Below are 17,541 nucleotides of genomic sequence, written 5' to 3'. Positions count from 1 at the left end.
TGTGGTTATTTATCGTGGCTAAAATCGCAAACTGAAGTATCAGCTAAGTCATGTCGAAAATGCCCTGCCAGTTATGGTCCCATGTTGTGCATATAGTATACGAAGTAACGTTGACGGTGAGGTAGTCACAAGTTCTGTTATGTATGCAAACACCGCAGAGCCATTGACCTTTCCATAGATACATGTATAGCGTAGGGACTGATACACTAGTAGTAGGCTACAGTGAACTGTGCTGTAGTGATTATCTCGGATGCTTTGAATTGTTTTCATTTGGGTTTGCCTAGAGTAGGCCAAGTAGGCCTATGTTAGGTGTTTTCATATTCCATGTTGATCACTTTGGTTCACATTTTCGGCTTTTCTTTATATTCTTTGTGGCTAAACAGTCAGGTATTCTCTTTCTAAAAGAAAGGAATTTGCAACTGATGCTATACAGTAGAAATCTACTTTTCATTCCCATTTTAAGATTATTCTGAAAGTAGAGCAGAAATGTGTAGGACTCCTCATTACACATCTTCATACAGTGAACTGCACATGTTTTAATTGTCAGGTTCTTAGTCTTATCTTTTAGCCTACTTTAATTGCACACAAGCCAGTGACATCTTTCTTGGCTGAGCTCACAATTCCATTGGATATGAGCACAGCATGAATAATTGTAGTATGTCTCACTTCTGGATTCAAGTTAATTTACACAAGTGAATTCAGAGTTTTTGTGTGAAGTCTGCTCTGTTGAGCCACAAGAGGATGCTAGCTGTCACCAAGTAAAGAAATTATAATCACAAAAAACTTGATGAAAGAAATGAAAACACTTTGAGACACTGAAAATAAAAACACTTTGACATGCATATTCTAGGCTATCTTCTGAAGGCCTGTATATACAAATCCATGTTTCCAAGTCTTGAGAGCAGTTTTATCAGTGTATCCATGCCTAAATTTGTTGTTGGTATGGCACTGAGCGGAAGAGAATTGGGCTCCTATTCAGCTATTGCATATCGATCCCAGACAAGACTGGCAAGATAATAACTTTTGATAATGAAACTGGGAGATTGCAAATTTATATGGCCATACTTTACCGAAAATGTGTTGACACAAAAACTGAAATGGCCTACAATATTTTGGCATTGAAGATACAATGGAGGATTAACTGTATGGAAAGTAGGCCTAAAAGATATTGGTCTATAGTTGTTATTTTCTCCATTTTCTCCACAGATGGCTTTGAACAAGAATTAGAGGCACTTCCTCTGTTTAATGCCTGTGGTTAGATAGATGGGTTCAAGCCCAGGACAGTTGTCATCTAAAAAGTGGTAATTACAGACTGGTTAACTCAGCTCTGTTTGAAAGCAGAGACTGGAGCAAATGATTTTTCGGTTAATTATTTAGTAATAAAGAAGTATTCTGTTTTTAGTTGTTGGTTTGATACCAGTCTTGTGTTTCAGTGTGCGATGGCCCAGTGGAGATGATTCCTCTGCATTCTTGCAACCCAAGTGGAATTGCTCAACATGAGAGTTTTATCTGCACCGCAGAGATTCAGAGTGGAATAGCCTTTCATGTTTGTGGTTGTGTATCCTGTTGCAATTTCAGCAGGGGTAAAGATCATGACTTAAAATGCTGAAACCAAAGAAACTGAAACAATACCTAATTAAACAAACACACACAAGGACACACATATCCACATACATAGGTCTACACACAAAGACGTGGACGCACAACCAGTAAAATAATATCTGTTAAAATTCTATTCACATTTAAGATACATGACACAAAATTTGTGACTAAAATGGGACAAATCCAACAGCAATATAAGAAGTGGTTCCTCCCTACAAATAGGCCCCATCAAGGTCAGGCAGAACAAGTAGGCCTGTGTTGTGAAACATGAGCAGAGAGAGAGAGGGGGATGGAGCCATGGCAAGAGATAGCAGTTGGGCCAAATAGCCAGGCAAAGGGAAGTTGTAAAACGGTATTAAAATGAAGCATATTCAATTCACCTGGTATTATCCGTCTTCAGGCTTTATCTGAAACGTCTGCGGCTGTGTTGTGGCGACGGTCAGTGGGTTACCATATTCAATTAAGCCTCTCAGGCAGACATGGCGCATGCAGAACGGAAGCATCGCACAAATTACCTCTGTGCTATTTTCCTGGTAATAATGTTAGGCTGTCATGTGTTCAGATTTGCCCCAGCAGGTGGCTATTTACCCTTGACTGCCATTTAGGACACGTTTTTTTCCATGCACCCCCAGTTTGCCGAGTATGCATGTTTTGCTTGATGTTAGTCGTCCAAAACTGATGAATGAGAACTATCTTTATTACACAGGCTTATCTGTAAAACTATGATCTTATGTTGAGTGTAAAAAGATCTGTGCATTTCTGAGGCATTGGAGAAGACCACGTCATATCATGTAGTATTGTATTTGTACCATAGATGGCGCTCTAATGCAAGCTTACATTCTATTTTAGAATGGCTCATCCATCAGAGAAGACGCCACTACGCGGGAAGCTTTGGTAAGACCTTTATGTATTTGTGATACTGCACACATTCTCTTAGACTCTACATTGTATGGATGGGATGATGTGTAGAGGCTGGATGTAAATGAATATAAAAGATAAAATAAAATCAATGTTTCCCACAGAATTGAATTCTATTTGTGGTGGTAGGTTTGCAGAATTAACCTGAATGCAACAGTTTTTAACAAATTAGTGCAGTGTGGTTATGATTCTAACCAGATTTAACACAATTTAGTACAACCAGGAAAATCATTGTGTGGTGGTCAATGTTGATATTGTGGTGGGCCGCCACAAATAAGTCAATGTATGGGAAACACTGAAAATACAAAAATTTGAAACACCTTTTGTGTTGAAAATATGGTTATGTATTTTTACATACACATTCATCTTTAAACCAAGGTATGGTTTAAATATTGGACTGAAAGAGCTGGTCAAGAAAACAAATGAAAAACAAAAGCATTTTTACCTCAAAACTGAAACAGAAACAAATTGCTTGTCACCATTACTCTCAGATAAGGCTCGAATCCAGCCTTTAGACTCTAAATAGAAATTATACTTGATATAATAGTCAATAACATGAACTCTATCTGTGTAATTGTATTGAAAAGAGAATATGAGATGTTTTGTCATTTAAGACGATGGCAGATTTTTGTTTGTGTGCCAGAACTGGACAGTGTGACTCTGTCTACCCATATTTACTTGACCGTATTTAACTACATCTATACATCATGATCTTCTAATTTCAAGACAAATCTAAAGGCTCTGCTTGCATTGTGTTGATCGTGGTGATGACATCTTTGTCATCTCTGGATAATTAACTATGCTATTGTTTCCTGTGTCAATGTAATTTCACGCCATGCGTCATGTCTAACGGTGTTTAAGGCTCGCTCCTTAGCAGCGTAAAAAATGTAGATTATTAAGCCTCCTACTGTGGCTGGCTGGTCGAGGACTTGCCTTCTCTCTTTTCTCCCCCTTTTCTCTTTTTGATGAGCTGCTCTTTCCCAGTTAAGTGGATTATTACATTGCGGGATAATTCATGTCACAAGGCATTATTTGGAGGAGGTGAATAATTGAAATTTGTGTCTGAAAGGATTTTATCTGGATGAGAGGAAGGGGACCAGTGGAAAGGTTGGAGGGAGACTCGTATGCGTGCATGCGTGTGTGTGTGTGAGTGTGTATGTATGTATGCGTGTGTGTGTGACAGGCAGGGGACACCAGTCACGTTAACAGGTTCTGACTCACCTTGGCCCGTCAGCGTGCTCAGGCAGTGCGTTTGCCGCTTCTGGGTGCCACGAGGCTGCGTTGGGCTGGGGAGGCGCAAAAGGCTGACGGCTCCACCGAACGCCAGAAGGTTTAAACCTGAAGCTTCAAGCGCCAGAATGCTACACCACGCCACCCCCCCACCCCCCACACTATCAGGCAGTCCCCTCTCTAGTGCTTGCCTACGGGGCTGCAGTACACTCATTCACTCTTAAACACACACACACACACACACACACACACTCTCTCTCTCTTCTTGGTTTCTTTCTTGCACTCATTCACTCACTCCCTGCCTGCCTGTCTGTTGGTTCCTTTATTCTCCTCTTTGCGGTTCTTTTCTCCTGTCCCACAATCTCTACTCCCTCTCTCTGTTCCCTCCTCCTCTCTTCTCTTCTCCTCTGCTCTGCTCTGTTCTTCTCTCCTTCTCTCCTTGCATCACTCTCCTCCTCAGCTTTCCCTTCCTCCAGTGTCTTGTGACCTAAGGCCCTGACAAACAAGCTGCTCTGTGTATTTATCCGCTTCATAATCGCTGTTTGTTTGTGGGCAAATGGCAGTACCTGGACAGCCCCCCCAGGATCTTCAAAGACTCCATGCTGCTCATTTTAGGAATGAAAACACCAAACAGACCTTTTAACCCTGTCTGCTTGTTTGAAAATAGCGCATGCATTATTGATCATCTCTGGCTCCATGGCATACTATTCCCCCAAGGCCGAGTGTTCGTGTGTGTGTGTGTGTGAGAGCGAGGGAGGAATGACTGCTGCTGTGTGGTGTTGCCTTGGTAGCAGCTTCCTCATCGGAACTGGTAGCATGGTTGACCTGGTGCGCTGGGTTGGGCCCACACACCTTCACCACCTGACCTCCGCTAGGAGGACTAAGGTGCTGAATGGGTGGTGAACTGTGTGTGTGTGTGTGTGTGTGTGTGTGTGTGTGTGTGTGTGTGTGTGTGTGTGTGTGTGTGTGTGTGTGGGGGGGGGGTGGGGGGTTCCGTGTACACACTGGGAGAGGAGAAACACAGGCGTGGTGTTTGGAGGTGGGTAAGGAGGGGAGGGGGTGGAGCTGGAGGGGAGGAGCGAGAAGAACATCCCGGTCTCGCAGCAACTTCAAAAGCTCCCCCTTCCCCAGGATATTAAGCGACTGTGATGAAAAATTTAGCGAGCGTTAAATAAGGCGCTTTGAAGTGATCTGTTTTGGCTCAGCAGTCTCTGAATTTCCGGAGCTCCCTCTGCTATCACCACCACAGTGGAGGAGAAGGAGGAGGAGGAGGTGTGGGAGGTGTGGGAGGGGGGAGGGGTGCGGAAAAACTGCACCAAGCTTAGAAATCGGGGGCTGGCTGACAAGATGCCAACATTACCGCTGCAGCCACTGGCATCACTCAGGAGAACTCTCTCTTTCTCATCCTGGCTCTGTCTTTCTCTGAAACACGCACCCTCGTTCCATCTTATTGTCGTTCTCCCACTTAATTCATTTTTCCCCCTTTCTTCCCTCTTTGCTGTCATTCATGGCCCCCAAGTCATAAAAGCCATCTGTTGCTCATCTGGTCGTTTTTTGAAAATAAAATACTAGCTCGGGGATGGGGTGGTTGGGTGGGGGTAGGGGGTCTCTCCCTCTCTGTGTAACTCAATATCAGGATACGTCTGATGGGCCCTTAACAATAAAACCTGACAGCACTCTTCCTCTTCTGTGCTCCGGGGGTTCATGAATAGGACTGTGGCAAGTGCCGAGAGACAACGTTTTACTTTTGTTGTCATTTCGGGGTTTCAGAAAAGTTAATTATTCAGCGAGCGCAGCGTGATAATGACTCCAAAAAGGCTTCTCTTGAATCTGTCGGAAACTAGGCTACAATTTACTTTGTCGAGGGAACCTTCCTTTAGCGTTTCTTTTTTTCCCTCTCTTTTTTGTATTCCTTTTTGTTCATTACTTTAATTGTAATTGTGATCCTTTATTGGACCTGTCTGCAGTAAAGGAGAGTTACGGCTGGTGCGGGGGCATGAAGCACACAGATATTTCATGGTTATTGAAGAAGACAGTCACTAGGTGGCAGCGAGTAGTTCCAATCCTCTGTAATATCATTGTGGGGGTGATGTGTGTGAGTGTGATTTTGAAAATAAATATTATTTTGTGACAATATGCATAATGATCTCCCATTGTTATCACTGTTTTTTTTTTTTTTAAATCACATTTTGTAAGTCGCCATGAAGTTTACACAAATAGACACATGAGATGTGGCCTACCTTATTTGCCCAATATGCTGGTATGGGGAAAAAGGGACTACTAAGTTAGGCCTACATCATGTTAACATCAATTATGAAAATGTTCTTATAAATCACTACAAACAAGTGAGATCACGTTTGAGATCAACGGAAGTTTTTTTTTAGAAGCGTAAGGTGGATTTTAACAACAGATTTCTCTCCACTGTGTTCTGTAACTAACTATCTATCAAACTCTAGGATTTCATTGGGTTGTTGTGTCCTTGTGGTGGTGCTGGCCTGTCCTGCCGAGTGCAGTAGGTGAGCTGCCTTCTTCAGTTTCTCCGAGACAGTCAGCCAGAGAGACACCTGAGTCTGTTTGGAGTGGAGGCTGTGTGGCGCTTGAGTCCAGCCTAATGATGTGTTGTTGAGCTCTTGGAGTCGATGGTTAATGACACAGGAAGGGCCTGCTGTTTTATTGTTGCTGTGTTGCACTTTTTCCTCGCCTCCCCTCCTCTCTCTGTTCTCTTTCTCTCTATCGCTCCCTCTCTCTCTTTCTCTCATTCTCTTTCTCTCCCCCCTCTCATCCCCCGCTCCCCCTCTCTCCTGCCTCCTTAGAGGTCTCTGTATGAATTCTCACTGTCACGTCCAAGGACGAGCCGAGCAGGGTCAGCTAATTGCTTTTATGATTATGATTTCACGTCAGATTTATCGTGCGTGCTCTGTGCACTTTTCTTGAGGTCCGCCAGCGACCTGGCCAGAGAAAATGAGTTTGCAGTGCGGCGGCTTGGACTTCTCGTTTCAGTGCAGGTTGCACTTTTAAAGTCATCATGCCACATTGGAGGTGAATCACCAAAGACTTTTATTTTTTTGGAATTCCTCTTTGACTGTACTTGAAAGCCCTGTTTATCTGTCTTTTCTTTTCTTTAAGTGTCCTGCTTGTGCGTAATCCCGGTAAGATCTGGTCTGTTTACTGGAATAAAATATGATTAATTGTTTGACTGGGCTGTGACACAAAGCTGTATTCATATGATTCCCTTTTGAACTTGTTGGGAAAAAAATAGTCAGAGGACAGATACTGGTCCACTGTGTATTCTCGCATTTCATCTCTCACTTTGTGATGCCATTCTGAGTTACAGAATTCCTGTATTCCGCCTTTTCTGTACTTGGCAAATGTTGCTCTTTTTGATGTTGACAGTGTCTCTGGAATGTTCCCCGCTCGCTCTTTGAAAAGGATGAGTCGATAAAGACGACTGGGCCCCAGATTTCATTATTCTGTGGTTTTTCTCTCTGATGTGTTCTGTTGGACCAGATCACCAGGGCCTGCTCCCCAGAGGCACAATTTAGCAGATTTACGGCCGGACATCTTCCCACATGAAAAGGCCATTTCTTCCCTTATTTTATACTGCAGGGACAATTTTCATTCATAATCTGTGTGCTGACTAGCCTGCAGTACAGAAGACCCTCTGTAGCATGGAGACTCCGCTGAGGTAGTGTGCCCCCACGTCATCATAAGTAATTTGGTGCCAGGAGAGCATAACATAAAAACGTCTCACTGTTTGATCTGGAAATAGAGTAGAGAGTGTTTTTAGAGTTAGAATTAGTTAGGTGAATTTAGATTTTAAACAGGCTAGCGCAAGGATATATAGTCATTTGAAGTTGGATTTATGTTACTGTGAATACTGAAAATTACATGGGGTTTGCCAAACCCGACAATAAAAGATCCAGTTTATCTTGTGTGACCATTTTTAGTCTTCCCATTACTGTTCGTCTCATGTAAATTATATTTCCCAAACCTTTACTACTGGGTAAAACCTGCTTCTTTTTTTTTGTTTTGGAAAGAGCCGTCTGCCCAGAAAAATCTACATTGAAAGTGTTGAAAAGCACTCTGAGAGTGTGTGCAATTACACATGCTCCAGGTGAAATGTAAAATGAATCAAATGAACTCCACATTAAGCCGAGGTGAAGGTCACAAGGGCTCTCTACCCCCAACAACAGTGACGTATTGGTCATCAATGTTTTGAATGCTGTGATCTGACATATTGCACATGCTTACTCCAAGGTCAGCTTGTATTTGATTTTCAGAATGTAAATATGCTCATTTTTCTCTGCAGTTCAAACTGACAGTTACTACTCTACACCCTACAGCCAGGCCTGTAATGATTCTCCGATGAAATAGCCCTAAAGCCTTGAAGACCTCTGAATATTGCCTTAGAGAAGACATTGTTCGCTTCTGAATTTATATGTTTTGTACATGATAAACTGGTAAATTGATGTTCCCTTGTCCAGACACCCCTAGATCCCATGAAATAATGAGTGGCAGTTTTATCTCTAATCAGAAAGTAAAGCATGCCTTTGACCCGCCATTTCTCTTTAGGCGACCACCCCAAGGTGCTCAGGGCCCACTAGTACACACTACATCTTTGTCAGCCAAAGACATCAGCCACTACTTACACATGCAGCAGCCTCCTAGTGATGGAGCTCAGAGTCTCCCATCCTCTGTTTGCACCACTTAACCTTTACACCGCTCTTGTGACTTGAGTGAATGGGTTCACTAAATGGTCTTGAAATGTGTTTTTAAAGGGGAAGACCCTGATTGTCGCAGCCGAGCAGTGACAAAAGGAGAAATCCTGGAAACAACCAGGAGTTCCTCATCATCTCCAGATAGCACTTGCAGCCCAGCAGGTGTTCACCGGGGTGGAGCGGTATAGGACATTGCGGGCTTGGGGGCTTGGAACAGCACAGGAGAGGGTTATCCTAGTAGTGTCCGCAAACAGAACGTAACAACCCCCGTCTAAGCATATTTTTGCTGACCAGGGCTGGATGGCCTGCTAGGCTAGGCAGGTTTGTCCCCACGGAACACGTGGCGCTCCGACAGAATGTCGGCAGCCCCCTTGGGAAGGTCCAATTAGATTTGTCAGGCGAGTCAGAAGCCATCAGGACGAGCGGAGCGGTCCTCGGGGTGAGTCAGGCGGGCCTTGTGTCTGCACCGTTTCCCGGCTGATTCACTGTTTTTCTGCCGCCGTCACCGCCCTGCTAGGGGGCGGATACTTGTCTACCCCCCTCCGCCTTTCTCCTACCCCCCCTCCTCCTCTCCTCTCCTCTTCAGGAGAGTTTGGCTCACTGTGGATGTGTAGTGTATCTCCCTGAACCATTACAAATCCAGAAGAAGCCTTCCAGCATTTGTTAACCCTGACAGAGGGTTTGTAAGAGAGTTGTTTTGCACATCAATCACTCAGTGGCTGACAAAAATACAGAGTCTCTCCCCCACAGGGTGTGAGCTGGCATGCACCAGAGGTGATATATCAACAGAAACAACAGTAGGTTGCCTATGCTCTACCTATGTAGACCAACACCTTAGTCCTGAGTAGTCCTGATAGCCGAGGGCTGAAGTTTCTGGTTTTGTCTCTGGGTTTGCTTTGGGCAGGCTTGTTCCTCTTTACAGCTGCCACATGTCTTCAGCGTCTCAAGCATGTAACAAGCGTTTTACAAGCACTTGTGTTGGCATCCTCTTGGCATGAGAACCAACACAACCCACCTTGGCATGGGAACTACCAGCACACGCTTTGGTTCCTTATTCTGACTAGTTCTTTCACAGTGAGGAAAAGATTGTCTCGGTGCTCTGGACTGTTTGCTTTAAGGGAGCCAACGCCTTATCCGTCCCGTTCGCCAAGTGGTGGTGCGTGTTCGGCATTTGACCCCGGGACAGTGGGTGTGATGCAAGCCTGGGAATTTCAATCTTGTCTCAAGGGGATGTCTCACAATGTCCACAGCCATTCCAGCCACTTTTAAGGGAAAGTTCTGTTTTTTTTCCCTTCTCTGTCAGACTGTCATTCGAAGTCTATGATTACGCCAAATTCAATAAAATTTAATTTGTACTTAGACAATTCTGCATTGCTTTTAATTCCAGCAAATACATTAATATAAGCAATATGTCAACTACAGATCTATAATTTCCCAGTTTTTTCTTTTTCCTAGCCTGCCCAAGCTGTGTCATTATGCATTTTCCTCAGATGACGGAAATATGACACCGTTTTAATTACAGCCCTCGTTGTGTTTATTTTCCTAACACGCCTGGGAAAGGGATACGGTACTGAATGGCCATTTACACCAGTCTGGCACTTTGTAATTACTTGTGTCTGATTTAAAGTTCCCCCCTTTCGTCCTCTTTTGTATGTAGAAGGCGAAGTCGTGGGAGGGAGAGACTGGTCCGCGGTGAGACTTGGTAGTCTCAGGGCTGTGGTGAGAGATGCCTCTACTGTCAAGCCTGTTCACATCACCTTACAGCCAACCAACCCCCCCTCCACAAGCCCCCAGCTCCAACCCCCACCAATGTCACTTTCAAGGCATAATTACCCAAGTTGTGTTGATTAGTATAAGAAGCAATTATGCCGACGTTTTCACCACCGCAAATGAGAGTCGGCAGCCACTGATTGACAGGAAGCAGGCCTGCCTTTATTAAGTAAATGACTATGGTAATTCAGGTACTGAGACACCTAGCATCTGATTTTTTTTCCCCTGTCTTTTTTTTTTTTTTTTGTGGCTGCCACCGGTGTCTCTCCTGGTTGTGGTCGGGGCCCTGTAATGTTAATGAAGAGTTGTGATTGAAGCTGCACGGGGTCCCTGTAGCGGGAGTGCTGGTGAGCGCTGGTGGCGGCAGCGGCTAGGAGGCCGGTGTGCCTAGGCCCGAGGCCCGAGCCTTTCCCACCAAATGAGACGCACAAAAAAAGACACGCAGCCGATGCTGAACCTCTGATATTTTTTTCCCCTCCCCTCACTCCCGCTTGATCAAAACAAAGCGCAGAAAAAAGGCGAAAAGATGAAAACAGATGCAAAGCGATGTGGAAGCAACACGTCCTCGCCCCCTCCCCCTGTGCATTTCTTCTTTTTTTGTGTTGTTCCATGTTTTCTCTTTTACAGCTTGTGAGCATTTTCAGAGGTCTAGAAATCAGAGGAAAAACTGATTTGTAATTGACACGTAGGGAATGTTCTTTATCTGGCTTCCCAGTAAGTTATTAGCAGTTAATTCATCTGCCAACTCCCCTGCAGCGCCAGTTATTTGTTTAAATGGTGGGATTCCCATGGTGCATTTGTAACTACAGCAGTGCAAAATGCTTCTCTCTATAATTATTGAACATTACACGCTGGCTTATGGTGGTTATCGGTTGAGGAACATTAGCGGGGGAACGAGGGAAGTCATTTATTCATGAATGAGACATTTTCTTAGTGGAATGTCTGACTTTAGGGTTTAAGGGAATTTAATTTTGCTAACTGCTAACAGGAAGAGGCTAGAGTAGCCTTTCAAGAACTTTAAGGCCTCTTTCTGTGCTCCGCATAGCTCTGTTGTAATAGCTCTCCCTGGTATTATTTTATCCAGTAGCATACACAGTATATAGCGCTCTGGAAAAAATTAAGACACCATTGCACATTTTTCTGATTCATCCTACGGGTGCTGAGTGACATTCGAATGAGTTGATGGTCATATTCAAATTTGCAGTGGTCTATTATTTTTTTCTCAGAGCTGTATATAAATGTATGTGTGTGTGTGTGTGTATGTATATACGTATGTCTGTATATATACACACACATACATACATATGTACATTAGGAATGCACCGGTCCGACTTTTTTAGTCTCGATACCGATGCCTGGGCTTTGTGTATTGGTCGAGACCCGATACTGATCCGATACCGTTGTTAAATAAATAAACTGTAGACCTCACCATGTGGAAGAGACTAAAGGCATCAGGCTTGACTTGCACATGACTTTCCCTAACTAAAGAGTTCTTACCTAAGACAAAATGTAACAAAATAACACTTAAGAATAAATGTAATGAATTGTTGTTGTTGTTGTTATTACAGTGCATGAAAATGCACTGTACTGTTCTTCCTAGTCATCTTCTTATTATTATATTCTAACACAGTTAATGCAGCTTCAACCGTTTAACGTAGAAACTTCAACTATGTTACGTAGGTCTTACTTAGGACATGGGTGCTTTGGGTCTTACTTAGGACATGGGTACATTTCATCTTTGGAACTTTTATACTTTTTAAACTATTAATTAAAAACTATTGACAATTTCCCCATTGACTTAACATTGGCCTTTATGACATCATAGCAATTAGAATCTTATGCCAGGTGGCCAGGCCACCTTGATCAACTGTCAGTTTCTCAGGCTTTAAGCATACAGTCTCAGGCTACGTTTATACGGTGACGATGAAAAGAGAAGACGCAGAAGTGGCGTCTCGTCTTCATTTTTTTATTCGCGTTTAGACGAGCATTCTCAGGGGGAAATCTTTGTTTATATGAAGACGCAAGAGTATGTGATATTCGATTGGATATGCATTCCAGACCGCTGGGTGGTGGTGTGATAGAACCCCAGTATGTCACGCGCAGACATTCTAATATGACAGTTTAGCCAGAGAGGTAATCAAGGATCTTTGGTTTAGCCGTTTTAGACGGGAGACGCAACCCGGTAGATCTTCAAAACTCTACACTCTGGAAGGAGTCTTCAGATTTTTGCGTCTTCAAGCCCCGATGGCGCGGGTCGCCGTGTAAACGAAAGGCACTTATGATAAAATATTTTGTCGTCTTCCTTAGCAATCGTTCTCGTATAAACGGCCCCTCGTTCTCTTAAGACTATTCACCTATTTAACTGTTCAGTCATTCCAACTATATTAAACCTCATCTACCTAGCAAATAATTTAACCATTTTAACTATCCACCTATTTAACTGTTCAGTCATTCCAACTATATTAAACCTCATCTATCTAGCAAATAGTTTAACCTTTTAAGCTCTTCACCTATTTAACTGTTCAGTCATTCAAATGATATTAAACCTCATCTACCTAGTGCAGTCATTCCAACAATATTAAACATCATCTACCTAGTTCAGTCATTCCAACTACATTAAACCTTATCTACCTAGTAAATAAATTAACCATTTAAACTATCCACCTATTTAACTGTCCAGTCATTCCAACTATATTAAACCTCATCTACCTAGCAAATAATTAAACCTTTTAAACTATCCACCTATTTAACTGTTCAGTCATTCCAGCTATATTAAACCTCATCTACCTAGTTCAGTCATTCCAACTATATTAAATCTCATCTACCTCACAAATAATTTAACCATTTAAACTATCCACCTATTTAACTGTTCAATCATTCCAACTATATTAAACCTCATCTACCTAGCAAATAATTTAACCATTTAATCCATCCACCTATTTAACTATTCAGTCATTCCAACTATATTAAACCTCATCATGTTGGTTGTCAATTAGCACATCATCTGTTTTAACAATATATTTCACACCATATGTTTTGCATTTTCATGCACTGGTAATTCCCTGGAATTGCGTTTTCTAGTTGTTGTTATTATTATTATTATTATTATTATTATTATTATTATTATTATTACAACTTGGAGCTGCATTCAAATTCAAGTTTAAGTTCACAGTTATTACCAAATAATAAATCTAACAAGCATACGTAAAACACACAAATACATTTTCCTCCCAACAAGAACAGCTTTGTGCAAAACACCCCTGCCAAAACGGTTCACACCACTAACCACTCGCCAAACCCCTCTATTTACCAATAGTGGTGCACGAGAATTTAGGAAGTTCACACAGAGTTTGAACGAGCTTGAATAGTGGTGAATAAACGGTATATGGATTTGTAAGTTTTAACTAATAAATGTTTTTAACAGCCAGTGTGAACGTTTGCATTTACCAGGCAAAGTTTATACAGATAAGAGATGAAAATTACAATGTATTTGGTTTGAGTATTTTGTGTTTCACGCATTTCATGTGTTGCCTAAAAATGCAACAAAAACCCATGAAGATTGTAATTAATCTATGGCACATGGTGGTTAATAACATCATGAATAGTAAACCAGAAATATAAAGCCTCGCATACTGTAATGACAATGATATAGCCTAATGACAAACAGCATATGTAATAGTGGCAGGAAATGGCTAGTTGTGCGCTGGATCTGGAAAATATCCCGACCCCCGATCCAGCTATTTTGTCAATATCGGCCCGATATCTGATCTAAATATCAGAACGGTGCACCCCTAACACACACACACACACATATACACACACACACACACACACACACACACACACACACACACTGGATGTACTGTTTCCCCAAAAGAGCCCAGACTGACTTCATGGATGTGCTTGTATGATTGTGTGTGTGCATGTACTCTAGCATGGCAGGTGTGTCAAATTTATTGCATGGTTTTAAAAGTTGTGAGGAAGTGACTGTCGGAGGCAGTATATAGATATACACATTACCGTTCAAAATTTTGAGTCACTTAGAAATGTCCTTGTTTTCATCATTAATGTTGTAAATTAGAAATCGCTGATCTTTAATGCAATATCTACATAAGTACCGGTATACAGATGCCCATTATCAGCAGCCAATCATCCAGTGTTCCAAAGGCACTTTCTGGTTACTAATCTTACATAATGTAATCTGAAAACTGCTGTCCTGCTAAAAAATACAATGCAACTGATATCAGCTGCTATTCTGTCTATAATGGAGTGGAATGGAAATTTCTAAGTGACCCTAAACTTTTGAACGACAGTGTACATGACTTGCATGGATAAGTGTAAAATAACATATCACGCTTGGATCTTCTAATGTTGTAGTGTCACCTCCTTTGCCTCTTCTAAAGCACAAAGTCCTCTTCCACTTTTGCATTTGCCTACCACAGTCACTTCCTCACAACTTTTAAAACCATGCAATAAATTCGACATACCTGCCATGCTAGAGTACATGCAAACACACACATGCACACACACAATCACACAAGCACATCCGTGAAGTCACTCTGGGCTCTTTGGGGAAACAGTTTCCCTCTCCACAGTGAGAGTGCTAACCTCCCAGGAGTCACATATGTGCTGCATAAATATAATACCGTCATTTGCACCAGCACTCACAAGGCCTGCCATAATTTACTGTACATGAATTGAGTGAGTGGTGCATTGTGGAAAAGCATGGAGTGGCCCAAACCCTCATTTGTCACCTCTAATAAATGTTGCCATGTAAATTATGAAGTTCTGCTTCAGATGTAAATGCACTTTATTTCAGTCCCCTAATGCAAAAGGCCTCCCTCTCTAATACATTAAAGGGGGAAGTTGAAGGGGGAAGGGATCCAAACATTAAAAAAAATCTCGCTGTTTTTCTTAATCAATAATAAGCTCAAAAGACTGTAGATGGTTGTGGGGGCGAGCATTATAAAATATCTGAAGTCAAGTTCATAAATTATTGCCGGAAAAAGCGACTTGTACACTAAAAATGTAAATACATTAATGTTATTAATAATGCAGTGACTAATAGTTCTTTCAGGCCTGTAATAGCAGTTTAATGGAATATGACAGCAAGAATATATTACACTTCTTACATTTAGTCGAGCTCGCGCAGGACATTTATCAGTGCTTTTTGAAACATACTATTTTGATTATTTTGTTCGACTAATTGCTTCTCACTCCCCACCCGCCACTCCATCGCTCTGCCTCGCTAAAAGAGGGGAAAAAATAACATGTAATAGATATTAATTAATACTTGTCAGTTTTGGCTAGTTTGATGAAAACGAATGAAAGGGAGATGCTAATTGGGTTTATGTTTCGCACTGTGTGGCAACCCGAGATTATGGCTTTATCAGGCCTATCTGGGGGGAGCGTGCTGCTCTGTCTAGCAGGAACGATACCGGCTCCACTGCACAGGGGAAGGGGAGAAAAAAACTTTGGCGGTGGAAAAAAGGGTAGTGTCATTAAAGACATAGTGAAACTTTGCAGCTCCGTGCACTGGGAGGTTTTTTCTTTCTAAACAGACAGCCTGTATGCATGTGCCGTATGCAGCACTCAACTGGACTGCATAGTGTCCACTGTTGACCTTTGCAATGGACCTCACTTTAGGTCTTGCCCTATTCAGTTCAGTTCATTTTGATTTAGCCCACTGGCTACTATATATCATTCCCTCTAGCTGCCTCCCTCCCCGTGACCTATTTTGTCTGTCACCTGTTGCTGCCTCCTGTGTGAGCACTAGGGGCTGCTGGAGACTGCAGCGTGCTCACCTGCTGCTGCAAGGTGCAATGCCCTGGGCCCTGGGCTGCCTCTCTGCTGCTCAGTCCGGTCTGCATGACCCAGCCAGAGCAGCTGCCTCCACACCTCGTGCGGTCATGCTTCCAAGGCCACGTCTCCACCTCGGACGGCCTGCTCTCCGGTGGGAGAGGAGTGAAGCTCATTGAGCTCTTGGTGTGTGTTTGTGTGTGTGTGTGTCTGTCTGTCTGTGTGTGTGTGTGTGTGTGAGAGAGGTGGATATAGACGGACGTTGTTGTTGATTTTTTGTCTATTTTGTCAGGCTATCTCAGTGGTTCTGGCAAATGGGCTGACGTCACATCTCCTGCTGTGTGGATGTGTCATGTGTCTAGGCCAGTTCACAAATGTACAGTTACATGATGACTCCCAAATACCCCCCTTCATACACACATGCACAGGCACAGAGTGTCTTAGTGTGACTGACAATTATCTGATGTTTGGATGACACAAAAAAAGATGCTGATCTATTTTACTCTGATCTCCTTTCTCACTGTTCAGGTGGCTAGTATTGTGTATGTGGGATGTTTCTTAAATCTGATCTTGAGATTAGGCCTGGTGGTTTTAATTTTATCAATTTATTTTTTTCCGTTTCTGTTTTAACTTCTGCTTTTTGGTGCTGTGCACTGTGCTGTTTTGGTTTTGTGATATCTTGTTTTGTGCATGTTTCCGTTTTTTGTTTTTCTGTGCTTTTTTTTAATAGCTCAAATCCACAGAAAAGCTGTGAGGTGTTTGCTTCGCAGGGTGGCTTCACAGAAACCGGGCTGAGAGGAAGGCGAGTGTGTGTGAAAATTAGGCCTCGTAAACCACCAAGTGGTTGCTGAATGGCTCACTGCTGAGAAAAAGTGTGTGTTTGTTTTTGTGTTGGTAAATGCTACTTCTGCATTTTGGTTCAGACCTAGCATTTAGGTCAGGTGTGTGGGAGTTTGAGTGGCTATATGATTCACTGAATCAGAATCGCTGCTGAGATTGAGTTCATCTACCGTCATTGTTGTGTTTGTCAGAGCCATTTTATCAACAAAAAAAGGATTCACTACTCTACATGTTGTGGTATTATCATATGCCTGTCGTCTAACCTGCCAAACATGTGAGGGTGTCCTCTTCTCAGACTTTCTCTGGTAATGCATCTTTCTGGTTACACTGTCTCTCTCTCTCTCTCTCTCTCTCTCCCCCTCACACTCACACACACACACACACACACATGCTATCTACTATCACTGCTTTCCTGTCTTTGATCTCTCTTCAAGTGTGGAAGGGGACATTTAAGTGATCAGACACACACTCACACACACACGCATACTGTCACTGCTTTTCTGTCTTTGCTCTCTGTTCAAGTGTGTGGAAGGGGACATTTAGGTGGTCAGGGTGAGGGACATAGCGCTTGTGGAGGTGGGGGCAGGTGGAAGGGGGTCAGGGAGTGGAGGGGGAAAAGGAAGAGGGGGCCCAGCCTGAATGTGCCTGTCCCCTGGGAATGCGC

The 17,541-nt window shown here is 42.8% G+C and overlaps 1 protein-coding gene across 2 annotated transcripts in view; it reads left to right on the top strand.

The window, feature by feature from the left end:
- Positions 1–17,541, top strand: part of pex14 (peroxisomal biogenesis factor 14) — a 59,770-nt gene that overhangs the window by 650 nt on the left and 41,579 nt on the right. For both annotated transcript variants that reach the window (XM_048241697.1, XM_048241696.1), the window contains exon 2: positions 2,452–2,496. In XM_048241697.1, the coding sequence (XP_048097654.1) occupies positions 2,452–2,496 (45 nt within the window). The remainder of the gene's footprint in view (positions 1–2,451; positions 2,497–17,541) is intronic.

The sequence above is a fragment of the Alosa alosa genome, chromosome 4, assembly GCF_017589495.1.
Source record: "Alosa alosa isolate M-15738 ecotype Scorff River chromosome 4, AALO_Geno_1.1, whole genome shotgun sequence".
Lineage (NCBI taxonomy): Eukaryota > Metazoa > Chordata > Actinopteri > Clupeiformes > Clupeidae > Alosa > Alosa alosa.
This window is presented reverse-complemented; position numbering and strand designations above follow the sequence as displayed.